Here is a 16,873-nt window from a genome sequence, read left to right on the forward strand (position 1 = left end):
ATGAACAATTTTTAAAAATTATGAACATTTTCTAAAACTCATGAACATTTCTGAAATTGTGAACAATTTTCAAATTATTTAAAGTAGAAAAGGTCAAAAAACAAAGAAGGAAAACGAAAACGAAAAAAAATGAAATTTAAGAAACAGGCCGCCTGCATACGGGCCGGTCCAAACAGGCGCATTGTCTCTTCTCCCAGCGCATAGAGCATAGTATAGAAGGTTACTATTGCATGGGCCGGCCCAGGCGGGATTCACCAGTGTGAAACATTTTTTATCACTTATAGGTAGCATCGATGGGTAATATGTTGTAACTTTGGGGCAATTTCGGTGACATAGAGCCAGATGCAATCCCCCTTTATTATTAGGTATAGATTCACTGACAAAATACACGGCAACGAGGTAATCAACAAACAAAATTGGTTATTTATTTTGTTTGCTCAATACAAGTTTTTAGATTTTACTATAAACATTGTTGCATATGTTGACGGTAGATATTTAGAAATATAGAAATTACCTGAGACGGTTTACCATCAAAACTGCTTCTGGTGGAATTTATCAGAGACATTTTTAGAGCCGCCTCCGATACTATGAGTATTAGCGACTATTCGCTAGAGGCGGAACGGTTTTAACTTTTAAATAGCGCGCTATAGCTCCACTATAGCACGCTATAGCGTTTAGAAGAGGTACCACGCTAAGGGACTTTTGGGAGAAACACATGAATAGGGGAAACCCTAGCCGTCGGCCTTAGTGCCTTCCTACTCCCTGCTTCTCCCCTCGCCGTTGCCGGCTCACGCGGACGGGCGAAGCCCGGTCGGCGGCGACGGGGGGGAGGGGAGGGGGTCTCTCTTCCCTCTCTCGATGGCGGCCGACGCGGATCGATATGGTCGGGCGGCGCGGGCAGAGGGCGTGACGGTGTCAGGGTCATTGCCTGGCGGCAACGTGATGGGCTCTGATACGTCTCCAACGTATCTATAATCTTTTATTGTTCCATGCTATTATAGTATCCATCTTGGATGTTTTATATGCATTATTATGCTATTTTATATCATTTTTCGGACTAACCTATTAACCAGTGCCAAGTGCGAGTTCCTGTTTTTTCTACTTTTTTTGTCTTTATAGAAAATCAACACCAAACGGAGTCCAAAGAGAATGAAACTTTTTAACGATTTTTCTTGGACCACAAGACACCCCGGAAGCTTCAGAAGGAGGCCAGAAGAAACACAAGTCAATGACAAGCTTATAGGGCACACCCTAGGGGGACGCCCCCTGAGCTTGTGGGCCCCTAGTGGCTCCTCTAACCCTAATTCTTCTTCTATAAATTCCCAAATATTCCCCGTAGATCAGAGGGCGCACCAAAAATACTTTTCCGGCGCCGCAAGTTCCAGAACCACGAGATCCCATCTGGAGGCCTTTTTGGGTACTCTGCCGGAGATTCATTCGGCCATGGAGGGCTTCTACACCAACCTTGCTGCCCTTTCGATGATGTTTGAGTAGTTTACCACAGACCTACGGGTCCATCGCTAGTAGCTAGATGGCTTCTTCTCTCGCTTTGATCTTCAATACAATGTTCTCCTCGATGTTTTTGAAGATCTATTCGATGTAATCCTTTTTTGCGGTGTGTTTGTTGAGATCCAATGAATTGTGGGTTTATGATCAGATTATCTATGAATATTATTTGAGTCTTCTCTGAACTCTTTTATGCATGATTAAGATAGCTTTGTATTTCTCTCCGATCTATTAATTTGGTTTGGCCAACTAGATTGATTTTTCTTGCAATGGGAGGTGCTTTGTGATGGGTTGAATCTTACGGTGCTTATTCCCAGTGACAGAAAGGGACATGCCACGTATTTGTATTGTTGCCATTAATGATAAAAATATAGGGATTTGTTCATATTGTTTGGATCTATCCCTCTACATCATGTTATCTTGCTTAAGGCGTTACTCCGTTCTTGTTAACTTAATACACTAGATGCATGCTGGATAACGATCGATGTGTGGAGTAATAGTAGTAGATGCAGGCAGGAGCGGTTCTACTTGTCATGGACGTGATTTCTATATTCATGATCATTTCCTTAGATATCGTCATAACTATGCAGTTTTCTATCAATTACTCAACAGTAATTTGTTTACTCATCGTATGCTTTCTTTTAAGAGAGAAGCCTCTAGTGAAAACTATGGCCCCTAGGTCTATTTTTATCATATTATTTTTAGATTTATAAAATAAGAAACACAAAAATACCTTGCTGCAATTTATTTAATTTTATTTTATTTTGCACTTTTACTTATCTTTTATATCTATCACTATCAGATCTCATCCTTGCAAGTAACCGTGAAGGGATTAACAACCCCTTTATCACGTTGGGTGCAAGTATTTGTTTGTTTGTGTAGGTGCGATCATTCATGACTTGTGTGTTCCTCTTAATGGATTGATACCTTGGTTCTCAATTGAGTGAAAATATTTATCTCTACTTTGCTGCATCACCCATTCCTCTTAAAGGAAAAAATCAACGCAAGCTCAAGAAGTAGCAGACTCTGTGGTCTTCTACGCGCGTTGCGCCAGGACCTGTAGTGGCAGCCATAGTCGTGGAGCTCATCGGCCCCCCTTCGGTGCGTGGTTGATGCTGATGCGGCAGGGCGTCATGCCTGGCCGTGTGGGCGGCGGGCCGACAATGGGTGTGGACCGGCTCCCGGGGTGTCCTAGTTCGTCCTTGTAGCAAATCTGAAGACGGAGGCCTTCCCTGGAGCTTCTTCCTGCCTTGCTAGTTGGCGCTGCCTACGTCGTCTGTTCGCCGAATTTTGTGGTTTGTGGGGCTGAGGGTTTGGTAGGGATAGATTGGGGGAAACCCTTGGCCGATTGCTATGATCACAACGCCGGCGGCGCTTCGACGTCGTTCACCTTCTTGATGGCGGCATCGCGATCCTGCTCTCACTCTCTCCTTCCCGTCCCGGGTGAAAGCCCTTAAGGAAATATGCCCTAGAGGCAATAATAAAGTTATTATTTATTTCCTTATATCATGATAAATGTTTATTATTCATGCTAGAATTGTATTAACCGGAAACATAATACATGTGTGAATACATAGACAAACAGAGTGTCACTAGTGTGCCTCTACTTGACTAGCTCGTTGATCAAAGATGGTTGTGTTTCCTAGCCATAGACATGAGTTGTCATTTGATTAACGGGATCACATCATTAGGAGAATGATGTGATTGACTTGACCCATTCCGTTAGCTTAGCACTCGATCGTTTAGTATGTTGCTATTGCTTTCTTCATGACTTATACATGTTGCTATGACTATGAGATTATGCAACTCCCGTTTACCGGAGGAACACTTTGTGTGCTACCAAACGTCACAACGTAACTGGATGATTATAAAGGTGCTCTACAGGTGTCTCCAAAGGTACTTGTTGGGTTGGCGTATTTCGAGATTAGGATTTGTCACTCCGATTGTCGGAGAGGTATCTCTGGGCCCACTCAGTAATACACATCACTATAAGCCTTGCAAGCATTGTGACTAATGAGTTAGTTGCGGGATGATGTATTACGGAACGAGTAAAGAGACTTGCCGGTAACGAGATTGAACTAGGTATCGAGATACCGACGATCGAATCTCGGGCAAGTAACATACCGATGACAAAGGGAACAACGTATATTGTTATGCGGTCTGACCGATAAAGATCTTCGTAGAATATGTGGGAACCAATATGAGCATCCAGGTTCCTCTATTGGTTATTGACCGGAGAGGTGTCTCGGTCATGTCTACATAGTTCTTGAACCCGTAGGGTCCGCACGCTTAACGTTACGATGACAGTTATATTATGAGTTTATATGTTTTGATGTACCGAAGGTTGTTCGGAGTCCCGGATGTGATCACGGACATGACGAGGAGTCTCGAAATGGTCGAGACATAAAGATTGATATATTGGAAGCCTATGTTTGGACATCGGAAGTGTTCCGGGTGAAATCGGGATTTTTCCGGAGTACCGGGAGGTTACCGGAACCCCCCGGTAACTTAATGGGCCTTAGTGGGCCTAGGTGGAAGAGAGGAGAGGAGGCCAGGGCAGGGCCGCACGCCCCTCCCCCCAGTCCGAATAGGACAAGGAGAGGAGGGCGGCGCCCCCCCTTCCTTCCTCCCCTCCACCTCTTCCCCCTTTCTCTCCTAGTCCAACATGGAAAAGGGGGGAGACCGGGAGTAGGACTCCTCCTGGCACGCCTCTCCTCTAGGCCGGCCGAACCCCCCCTTGCTGCTTTATATACGGGGGCAGGGGGCACCTCTAGACACACAATTGATCAACGATCTTTTAGCCGTGTGCGGTGCCCCCTCCACCATATTACACCTCAATAATATCGTAGCGGTGCTTAGGTGAAGCCCTACGTCGGTAGACCATCATCATCGTCACCACACCGTCGTGCTGATGAAACTCTCCCTCAACACTCTGCTGGATCGGAGTTCGAGGGACGTCATCGAGCTGAACCTGTGCTGAACTCGGAGGTGTCGTGCGTTCGGTACTTGATCGGTCGGATCCTGAAGACGTACGACTACATCAACCGCGTTATGTTAACGCTTCCGCTTTCGGTCTACGAGGGTACGTGGACAACACTCTCCCCTCTCGTTGCTATGCATCACCATGATCTTGCGTGTGCGTAGGAAATTTTTTGAAATTACTACGTTCCCCAATAGTGGCATCCGAGCCTGGTTTTATGCGTTGATGTTATATGCACGAGTAGAGCACAAGTGAGTTGTGGGCGATATAAGTCATACTGCTTACCAGCATGTCATATTTTGGTTCGGCGGTATTGTGAGATGAAGCGGCCCGGACCGACATTACGCGTACGCTTACGCGAGACTGGTTTCACCGTTGCGAGCACTCGTTGCTTAAAGGTGACTGGCGGGTGTCTGTCTCTCTCACTTTAGTTGAACCGAGTGTGGCTACGCCCGGTCCTTGCGAAGGTTAAAACAGCACCAACTTGACAAACTATCGTTGTGGTTTTGATGCGTAGGTAAGAACGGTTCTTGCTAAGCCCGTAGCAGCCACGTAAAACTTGCAACAACAAAGTAGAGGACGTCTAACTTGTTTTTGCAGGGCATGTTGTGATGTGATATGGTCAAGACATGATGCTATATTTTATTGTATGAGATGATCATGTTTTGTAACCGAGTTATCGGCAACTGGCAGGAGCCATATGGTTGTCGCTTTATTGTATGCAATGCAATCGTCATGTAATTGTTTTACTTTATCACTAAGCGGTAGTGATAGTCGTAAAAGCAATAGTTGGCGGGACGACAACGATGCTACGATGGAGATCAAGGTGTCGCGCCATTGACGATGGTGATCATGACGGTGCTTCGGAGATGGAGATCACAAGCACAAGATGATGATGGCCATATCATATCACTTATATTGATTGCATGTGATGTTTATCTTTTATGCATCTTATCTTGCTTTGATTGACGGTAGCATTATAAGATGATCCCTCACTAAATTATCAAAGTATAAGTGTTCTCCCTGAGTATGCACCGTTGCGAAAGTTCTTCGTGCTGAGACACCACGTGATGATCGGGTGTGATAGGCTGTACGTTCAAATACAACGGGTGCAAAACAGTTGCACACGCGGAATACTCAGGTTAAACTTGACGAGCCTAGCATATGCAGATATGGCCTCGGAACACGGAGACCGAAAGGTCGAGCGTGAATCATATAGTAGATATGATCAACATAGTGATGTTCACCATTGAAACTACTCCATCTCACGTGATGATCGGACATGGTTTAGTTGATATGGATCACGTGATCACTTAGAGGATTAGAGGGATGTCTATCTAAGTGGGAGTTCTTAAGTAATATGATTAATTGAACTTGAAATTATCATGAACTTAGTACCTGATAGTATCTTGCTTGTCTATGTTAATTGTAGATAGATGGCCCGTGTTGTTATTCCGTTGAATTTTAATGCGTTCCTTGAGAAAGCAATGTTGAAAGGTGATGGTAACAATTACACGGACTGGGTCCATAACTTGAGGATTATCCTCATTGCTGCACAGAAGAATTACGTCCTGGAAGCACCGCTGGGTGCCAGGCCTGCTGCAAGAGCAATACCAGAAGTTATGAACGTCTGGCAGAGCAAAGCTGATGGCTACTCGATAGTTCAGTGTGACATGCTTTACGGCTTAGAACCGGGTCTTCAACGACGTTTTGAACGTCATGGAGCATATAAGATGTTCCCGGAGTTGAAGTTAATATTTCAAGCAAATGCCCGAATTGAGAGATATGAAGTCTCCAATAAGTTCTACAGCTGCAAGATGGAAGAGAATAGTTCTGTCAGTGAGCATATACTCAAAATGTCTGGGTATAATAATCACTTGATTCAACTGGGAGTTAATCTTCCGGATGATAGCGTCATTGACAGAATTCTTCAATCACTGCCACCAAGCTACAAGAGCTTCGTGATGAACTATAACATGCAAGGGATGAATAAGACAATTCCCGAGCTCTTCGCAATGCTAAAGGCAACGAAGGTAGAAATCAAGAAAAACATCAAGTGTTGATAGTTGACGAGACCACTAGTTTCAAGAAAAGGGCAAAGGGAAGAAGGGGAACTTCAAGAAGAACGGCAAGCAAGTTGCTGCTCAAGTGAAGAAGCCTAAGTCTGGTCCTAAGCCTGAGACTAAGTGCTTCTACTGCAAAGGGACTGGTCACTGGAAGCGGAACTACCCCAACTATTTGGTAGATAAGAAGGATGGCAAAGTGAACAAAGGTATATTGGATATACATGTTATTGATGTGTACTTTACTAGTGTTTATAGCAACCCCTCGGTATTTGATACTGGTTCAGTTGCTAAGAGTAGTAGCTCGAAACGGGAGTTGCAGAATAAACAGAGACAAGTAAAAGGCGAGGTGACGATGTGTGTTGGAAGTAGTTCCAAGATTGATATGATCATCATCGCACACTCCCTATACTTTCGGGATTAGTGTTGAAACTAAAGAAGTGTTATTTGGTGTTTGCGTTGAGCATGAATATGATTTGATCATGTTTGTTGCAATACGGTTATTCATTTAAATTAGAGAATAATTGTTGTTCTGTTTACATGAATAAAACCTTCTATGGTAATACACCCAATAAAATGGTTTGTTGGATCTCGATCGTAGTGATACACATATTCATAATAATGAAGCCAAAAGATGCAAAGTTAATAATGATAGTGCAACTTATTTGTGGCACTGCCGTTTAGGTCATATTGGTGTAAAGCGCATGAAGAAACTTCATACTGATGGGATTTTGGAATCACTTGATTATGAATCACTTGATGCTTGCGAACCGTGCCTCATGGGCAAGATGACTAAAACGCCGTTCTCCGGAACTATGGAGAGAGCAACTGATTTGTTGGAAATCATACATACAGATGTATGTGGTCCGATGAATATTGAGGCTCGTGGCGGATATCGTTATTTTCTCACCTTCACAGATGATTTGAGCAGATATGGGTATATCTACTTAATGAAACATAAGTCTGAAACATTTGAAAAGTTCAAAGAATTTCAGAGCGAAGTTGAAAATCATCGTAACAAGAAAATAAAGTTTCTACGATCAGATCGTGGAGGAGAATATTTGAGTTACGAGTTTGGCCTACATTTGAAACAATGCGGAATAGTTTCGCAACTCACGCCACCCGGAACACCACAACGACATGGTGTGTCCGAACGTCGTAATCATACTTTACTAGATATGGTGCGATCTATGATGTCTCTTACTGATTTACCGCTATCGTTTTGGGGTTATGCTTTAGAGACGGCTGCATTCACTCTAAATAGGGCACCATCAAAATCCGTTGAAACGACACCTTATGAACTATGGTTTGGCAAGAAACCAAAGTTGTCGTATCTTAAAGTTTGGGGTTGCGATGCTTATGTGAAGAAACTTCAACCTGATAAGCTCGAACCTAAATTGGAGAAATGTGTCTTCATAGGATACCCAAAGGAGACTTTTGGGTACACCTTCTATCACAGATCCGAAGGCAAAACATTCGTTGCTAAGAATGGATCCTTTCTAGAGAAGGAGTTTCTCTCGAAAGAAGTGAGTGGGAGGAAAGTAGAACTTGATGAGGTAACTGTACCTGCTCCCTTATTGGAAAGTAGATCATCATAGAAATCAGTTTCTGCGACACCTACACCAATTAGTAAGGAAGTTAATGATAATGATCATGAAACTTCAGATCAAGTTATTACTGAACCTCGTAGGTCAACCAGATTAAGATCCGCACCAGAGTGGAATGGTAATCCTGTTCTGGAGGTTATGTTACTAGACCATGACGAACCTACGAACTATGAAGAAGCAATGATGAGCCCAGATTCCGCAAAATGGCTTGAGGCCAAATCCGAGATGGGATCCATGTATGAGAACAAAGTATGGACTTTGGTTGAATTGCCCGATGATCGGCAAGCCATTGAAAATAAATGGATCTTCAAGAAGAAGACTGACGCTGATGGTAATGTTACTGTCTATAAAGCTCAACTTGTTGCGAAAGGTTTTCGACAAGTTCAAGGGATTGACTACGATGAGACCTTCTCACCCGTAGCGATGCTTAAGTCTGTCCGAATCTTGTTAGCAATTGCCGCATTTTATGATTACGAAATTTGGCAAATGGATGTCAAAACTGCATTCCTGAATGGATTTCTGGAAGAAGAGTTGTATATGATGCAACCGGAAGGTTTTGTCGATCCAAAGGGAGCTAACAAAGTGTGCAAGCTCCAGCGATCCATTTATGGACTGGTGCAAGCCTCTCGGAGTTGGAATAAACGCTTTGATAGTGTGATCAAAGCATTTGGTTTTATACAGACTTTTGGAGAAGCCTGTATTTACAAGAAAGTGAGTGGGAGCTCAGTAGCATTTCTGATATTATATGTGGATGACATATTGCTAATTGAAAATGATATAGAATTTCTGGATAGCATAAAGGGATACTTGAATAAGAGTTTTTCAATGAAAGACCTCGGTGAAGCTGCATATATATTGGGCATCAAGATCTATAGAGATAGATCAAGACGCTTAATTGGACTTTCACAAAGCACATACCTTGACAAAGTTTTGAAGAAGTTCAAAATGGATCAAGCAAAGAAAGGGTTCTTGCCTGTACTATAAGGTGTGAGATTGAGTAAGACTCAATGCCCGACCACTGCAGAAGATAGAGAGAAGATGAAAGATGTTCCCTATGCTTCAGCCATAGGCTCTATCATGTATGCAATGCTGTGTACCAGAACTGATGTGTGCCTTGCTATAAGTTTAGCAGGGAGGTACCAATGTAATCTAGGAGTGGATCACTGGACATCGGTCAAGAACATCCTGAAATACCTGAAAAGGACTAAGGATATGTTTCTCGTTTATGGAGGTGACAAAGAGCTCATCGTAAATGGTTACGTTGATGCAAGCTTTGACACTGATCCAGACGATTCTAAATCGCAAACCGGATACGTGTTTACATTGAACGGTGGAGCTGTCAGTTGGTGCAGTTCTAAGCAAAGTGTCGTGGCGGGATCTATGTGTGAAGCGGAGTACATAGCTGCTTCGGAAGCAGAAAATGAAGGAGTCTGGATGAAGGAGTTCATATCCGATCTAGGTGTCATACCTAGTGCATCGGGACCAATGAAAATCTTTTCTGACAATACTGGTGCAATTGCCTTAGCAAAGGAATCCAGATTTCACAAGAGAACCAAGCACATCAAAAGACGCTTCAATTCCATCCGGGATTTAGTCCAGGTGGGAGACATAGAAATTTGCAAGATACATACGGATCTGAATGTTGCAAACCCGTTGACTAAGCCTCTTCCACGAGCAAAACATGATCAGCACCAAGACTCCATGGGTGTAAGAATCATTACTGTGTAATCTAGATTATTGACTCTAGTGCAAGTGGGAGACTGAAGGAAATATGCCCTAGAGGCAATAATAAAGTTATTATTTATTTCCTTATATCATGATAAATGTTTATTATTCATGCTAGAATTGTATTAACCGGAAACATAATACATGTGTGAATACATAGACAAACAGAGTGTCACTAGTATGCCTCTACTTGACTAGCTCGTTGATCAAAGATGGTTGTCTTTCCTAGCCATAGACATGAGTTGTCATTTGATTAACGGGATCACATCATTAGGAGAATGATGTGATTGACTTGACCCATTCCGTTAGCTTAGCACTCGATCGTTTAGTATGTTGCTATTGCTTTCTTCATGACTTATACATGTTGCTATGACTATGAGATTATGCAACTCCCGTTTACCGGAGGAACACTTTGTGTACTACCAAACGTCACAACGTAACTGGGTGATTATAAAGGTGCTCTACAGGTGTCTCCAAAGGTACTTGTTGGGTTGGCGTATTTCGAGATTAGGATTTGTCACTCCGATTGTCGGAGAGGTATCTCTGGGCCCACTCAGTAATACACATCACTATAAGCCTTGCAAGCATTGTGACTAATGAGTTAGTTGCGGGATGATGTATTATGGAACGAGTAAAGAGACTTGCCGGTAACGAGATTGAACTAGGTATCGAGATACCGACGATCGAATCTCGGGCAAGTAACATACCGATGACAAAGGGAACAACGTATGTTGTTATGCGGTCTGACCGATAAAGATCTTCGTAGAATATGTGGGAACCAATATGAGCATCCAGGTTCCGCTATTGGTTATTGACCGGAGAGGTGTCTCGGTCATGTCTACATAGTTCTCGAACCCGTAGGGTCCGCACGCTTAACGTTACGATGACAGTTATATTATGAGTTTATATGTTTTGATGTACCGAAGGTTGTTCGGAGTCCCGGATGTGATCACGGACATGACGAGGAGTCTCGAAATGGTCGGGACATAAAGATTGATATATTGGAAGCCTATGTTTGGACATCAGAAGTGTTCCGGGTAAAATCGGGATTTTTCCGGAGTACCGGGAGGTTACCGGAACCCCCCGATAACTTAATGGGCCTTAGTGGGCCTAGGTGGAAGAGAGGAGAGGATGCCAGGGCAGGGCAGCACGCCCCTCCCCACCCAGTCCGAATAGGACAAGGAGAGGGGGGCGGCGCCCCCCCTTCCTTCCTCCCCTCCACCTCTTCCCCCTTTCTCTCCTAGTCCAGCATGGAAAAGGGGGGCGGTCCTACTCCCGGTAGGAGTAGGACTCCTCCTGGCGCGCCTCTCCTCTAGGCCGGCCGAACCCCCCCTTGCTCCTTTATATACGGGGGCAGGGGGGCACCTCTAGACACACAATTGATCAACGATCTTTTAGCCGTGTGCGGTGCCCCCCTCCACCATATTACACCTCGATAATATCGTAGCGGTGCTTAGGCGAAGCCCTGCGTCGGTAGAACATCATCATCGTCACCACGCCGTCGTGCTGACGAAACTCTCCCTCAACACTCGGCTGGATCGGAGTTCGAGGGACGTCATCGAGCTGAACGTGTGCTGAACTCGGAGGTGCCGTGCGTTCGGTACTTGATCGGTCGGATCGTGAAGACGTACGACTACATCAACCGCGTTGTGTTAACGCTTCCGCTTTCGGTCTACGAGGGTACGTGGACAACACTCTCCCCTCTCGTTGCTATGCATCACCATGATCTTGCGTGTGCGTAGGAATTTTTTTGAAATTACTACGTTCCCCAACAAGCCCAAAGTCTCCGGATTGGGTGGTGACAACGCGCCGGTGTCGTTTTCTTCTTGAAGACACCACCTTGGGAAGGCAGAGTGGTGGTGGAAGCTCCGACGTGGGTTGTGGTCTGCCGGTTATCTCCAGTGGTGTTCCCGCTCGGCTACTTGTGATTGAACTTGATGCCTACACGCGGCGCTGGCGATGTTGGGGTGTGCAGTTGCATGGTGCGGTGGCCGTGCTTGTCGTCCTATCCCCAGCCACCCGTTGGTCCCGTCCAGGTGAGCTCGGTGGTGAGCAACTCTGCATGTCTACAACATAGTGTCCTCCGATCCGGAATAGAGGGCAGGGGGGCTTCTTCGGAGGCAGAGGCGGATGGCGGACTGACAATGGCTGGCCTCTTGGTAGTTGACGGAGCGTGGCAATCCTCCTGCAGTGGGCCATTACCTCGTCTCCGTTGCATCGTGTGCTGGCTCTTGTTCGCCGACGGCTACAATGCTGAAGCTTGCACTTGGTGCATTCGGTGCTTGTTAGTGGCTCCTTTGGTATCATGTATCTTTGCCATTTCTCTCTTTTGTTTTGTTTTAGCTTGTTCAATTTGTAATGCAGTGGTTGCTTTACATTTCTAAAATTGTGAACAATTTTAAAATTATTTAAAGTAGGAAAAGTCAAAAAACAAAGAAGGAAAACGAAAAAAATAAAATTTAAGAAACAGGCTGCCCACATACGGGCCGGTCCAAACAGGCGCATTGTCTCTTCTCCCAGCGCATAGAGCATAGTATAGAAGGTTACTATTGCATGGGCCGGCCCAGGCGGGATTCACCTGTGTAAAACATTTTTTATCACTTATAGGTAGCATCGATGGGTAATATTTTGTAACTTTGGGGCAATTTTGGTGACATAGCGCCAGATGCAATCCCCCTTTATTATTAGGTATAGATTCATTGACAAAATACACGGCAACGAGGTAATCAACAAACAAAATTGGTTATTTATTTTGTTTGCTCAATACAAGTTTTTAGATTTTACTATAAACATTGTTGCATATGTTGACGGTGGATATTTAGAAATATAGAAATTACCTGAGACAGTTTACCATCAAAACCGCTTGTGGTGGAATTTATCCGAGACATTTCTAGAGCCGCCTCCGATACTATGAGTATTAGCGACTATTGGCTAGAGGCGGAATGGTTTTAACTTTTAAATAGCGCGTTATAGCTCCACTATAGCACGCTATAGCGTTTAGAAGAGGTACCACGCTAAGGGACTTTTGGCCGAAACACATGAATAGGGGAAACCCTAGCCGCCGGCCTTAGGGCCTTCCTACTCCCTGCTTCTCCCCTTGCCGTTGCCGGTTCGCGCGGACGGGCAAAGCCCGGTCGGCGGTGGCGGAGGGGGGGTAGGGGAGGGGGTCTCTCTTACCTCTCTCGATGGTGGCCGACGCGGGTCGATGTGGTCGGGTGGTGCGGGCAGAGGGCGCGACGGTGTCAGGGTCATTGCCTGGCGGCAACGTGATGGGCTCTGATACGTCTCCAACGTATCTATAATCTTTTATTGTTCCATGCTATTATAGTATCCATCTTGGATGTTTTATATGCATTATTATGCTATTTTATATCATTTTTTGGACTAACCTATTAACCAGTGCCAAGTGCGAGTTGCTGTTTTTTTCTTATTTTTGTCTTTATAGAAAATCAATACCAAACGGAGTCCAAATAGAACGAAACTTTTTAACTATTTTTCTTGGACCACAAGACACCCTGGAAGCTTCGGAAGGAGGCCAGAAGAAACACAAGTCAATGACAAGCTCATAGGCCACACCCTAGGGGGACGCCCCCTGAGCTTGTGGGCCCCTAGTGGCTCCTCTAACCCTAATTCTTCTTCTATAAATTCCCAAATATTCCCCTAGATCAGAGGGCGCACCAAAAATTCTTTTCCGGCGCCGCAAGTTCAAGAACCACGAGATCCCATCTGGAGGCCTTTTTCGGTACTCTGCCAGAGATTGATTCGACCATGGAGGGCTTCTACACCAACCTTGCTGCCCTTTCGATGATGTGTGAGTAGTTTACCACAGACCTACGGGTCCATAGCTAGTAGCTAGATGGCTTCTTCTCTCTCTTTGATCTTCAATACAATGTTCTCCTCGATGTTTTTGGAGATCTATTCGATGTAATCTTTTTTTGCGGTGTGTTTGTTGAGATCCGATGAATTGTGGGTTTATGATCAGATTATCTATGAATATTATTTGAGTCTTCTCTGAACTCTTTTATGCATGATTAAGATAGCTTTGTATTTCTCTCCAATCTATTGATTTGGTTTGGCCAACTAGATTGATTTTTCTTGCAATGGGAGAGATGCTTTGTGATGGGTTGAATCTTACGGTGCTTATTCCCAGTGACAGAAAGGGACATGACACGTATTTGTATTGTTGCCATTAATGATAAAAAAGATAGGGGTTTGTTCATATTGTTTGGATCTATCCCTCTACATCATGTTATTTTGTTTAAGGCGTTACTCCGTTCTTGTTAACTTAATACACTAGATGCATGCTGGATAACAATCGGTGTGTGGAGTAATAGTAGTAGATGCAGGCAGGAGTGGTTCTACTTGTCACGGACGTGATGCCTATATTCATGATCATTGCCTTAGATATCGTCATAACTATGCAGTTTTCTATCAATTAGTCAACAATAATTTGTTTACTCATCTTATGCTTTCTTTTAAGAGAGAAGCCTCTAGTGAAAACTATGGCCCCCAGGTCTATTTTTTCATATTATTTTTAGATTTATAAAATCAAAAACACAAAAATACCTTGCTGCAATTTATTTACTTTTATTTTATTTTGCACTTTTACTTATCTTTTATATCTATTACTATCAGATCTCATCCTTGCAAGTAACCGTGAAGGGATTGACAACCCCTTTATTGTGTTGGGTGCAAGTATTTGTTTGTTTGTGTAGGTGCAATCATTCATGACTTGTGTGTTCCTCTTAATGGATTGATACATTGGTTCTCAACTGAGAGAAAATATTTATCTCTACTTTGCCGCATCATCCATTCCTCTTAAAGGAAAAAATCAACGCAAGCTCAAGAAGTAGCAGGCTCTGTGGTGTTCTACGCGCGTTGCGCCAGGACCTGTGGTGGCAGCCACAGACGTGGAGCTCATCGGCCTCCCTTCGGTGCGTGGTTGATGCTGATGCGGCAGGGCGTCATGCCTGGCCGTGTGGGCGGCGGGCCGACAATGGGTGTGGACTGGCTCCCAGGTTGTCATAGTTCGTCCTTGTAGCAGATCTGAAGACGGAGGCCTTCCCTGGAGCTTCTTCCTGCCTCGCTAGCTAGCGCTGCCGACGTTGTCTGTTCGCCGAATTTGGCGGTTTGTGGGGCTGAGGGTCTGGCAGGGATGGATTGGGGGAAACCCTTGGCCGGTTGCTATGATCACGACGCCGGTGGCGCTTCGACGTCGTTCACCTTCTTGACGGCGACATCGTGATCCTGCCCTCACTCTCTCCTTTCCGTCCCGGGTGAAAGCCCATAGTCTCCGGACTGGGTGGTGACAACGCGCCAGTGTCGTTTTCTTCTTGAAGACACCACCTTGGGAAGACAGAGTGGTGGTGGAAGCTCCGACGTGGGTTGTGGCCTGCCGGTTATCTCCAGTGGTGTTCCCGCTCGGCTACTTGCGATTGAACTTGATGCCTATGCGCGGCGGTGGCGATGTTGGGGTGTGCAGTTGCATGGTGCGGTGGCCGTGCCTGTCGTCCTCTCCCTAGCCACCCGTTGGTCCCGTCCATGTGAGCTCGGTGGTGAGCGACTCTGCATGTCGACAACATAGTGTCCTCCGATCTAGGAATAGAGGGCAGGGGGGCTTCTTCGGAGGCAGAGGCGGATGGCGGACTGACAATGGCTGGCCTCTTGGGAGTTGACGGAGCGTGGCAATCCTCCTGCAGTGGGCCATTACCTTGTCTCCGTTGCGTCGTGTGCTGGCTCTTGTTCGCCGACGGCCACAATGCTGAAGCTTGCACTTGGTGCATTCGTTGCTTGTTAGAGGCTCCTTTGGTATCATGTATCTTTGCCATTTCTCTCTTTTGTTTTGTTTTAGCTTGTTCAATTTGTAATGCAATGGTTGCTTTACAATATAAAGCGGGGGAAATCCTTTTTCGTCAAACACATGAATAAACATTTTAAATAGCGTGCTATAGCGTTTAGAAGAGATCCACCGCTAAGAGGCATAGCGCGCTATTTAATACAATGGGCGGAAGTCAAAGTCGTGTGAGATAATCTTCTTGCAGACACTTCAAAAATCAATGTTTCTTAGAAGTAAAAAAAGGCTTCACAGCCCAGCTTTTATTTTTATTTAACAGAAAGATAAAATCTTCATGCTGGGGTAAACCAGCTACAATACAAACACAAGAACAGAAACCATGTCCTGGACAGCAACATTACAATACAAGGATCGGAACGAAACGCAACATCTTCAGATTAGATTACATGTCGAAAAGCAACATCCCAGCAGGATAATCCACGAGATCAGCGTTTTATTTAATCTTCTTCAGAATCATGCATTGATCAGCATCGACATCATTAATTTGTAGCCAACTGAACTGGAGTCGCAGCAACGAAATGAACTGGTATCTATATCAACCTTCTCCATTTGGGGAAGAGAACGGAAGCGCATCAGCTTTGGTAGTTGAGTGCTCCTGCGTCCTCTCCTCACACCCCTGCCTCCAACAAAGAGGCAGGTGAAAAAACAAATGGAAAGGAAAACTTCAACCCATCAACCGATCAATCCCTCCTAAAATGCAAACATAGGCTGCACAATGCATGCATCATGAATGGATATCATCCATGCATACACTACATATCGGCCATGCCGCCGGACAGCTGGAATCTGCAACCCCGCCGAATGCATCATCGGCAAGGTGAAAAAAGATCCAAAACAGAAGGGATTGATCGGCTGAAACAAACGAATGATCATCTATCAATCTGTGGCGAACAGATCGACGGATGGATCAATCACTCCAGCGGAGGAGCATGACGACGCAGCGGTGGATGATGTAGAGCTTGGCCCTCTTGTCCTTGAGCGCCTTGTTCAGCTTCCCCATCTGCTTCATCTGGCTCCCAACCTTCATGGCTCAACACTTGGTAGTTGATGTACCAAAAAAGGGGCTTTGTCTAAGGTTTGTGTGGTGTTCCTTTTACACAAAAGCTTAACTGGTGCAAGGACCCTAATTGTTGGAATG

General features: G+C 44.8%; 1 protein-coding gene across 1 annotated transcript; it reads right to left on the bottom strand.

Annotated features, from left to right (window-relative positions):
* Nucleotides 1-15,986: 15,986 nt before the first annotated feature.
* On the bottom strand, nt 15,987-16,848 carry LOC123163440 (small polypeptide ROTUNDIFOLIA LIKE 2-like). The gene has a single exon (XM_044580978.1). It carries the CDS (start codon nt 16,760-16,762, stop codon nt 16,643-16,645), a length of 120 nt encoding a protein of 39 aa, XP_044436913.1. The 5' UTR covers nt 16,763-16,848; the 3' UTR covers nt 15,987-16,642.
* Between the last annotated feature and the right edge of the window lie 25 nt (nt 16,849-16,873).

This window comes from Triticum aestivum, chromosome 1D (genome assembly GCF_018294505.1).
Source record: "Triticum aestivum cultivar Chinese Spring chromosome 1D, IWGSC CS RefSeq v2.1, whole genome shotgun sequence".
NCBI lineage: Eukaryota > Viridiplantae > Streptophyta > Magnoliopsida > Poales > Poaceae > Triticum > Triticum aestivum.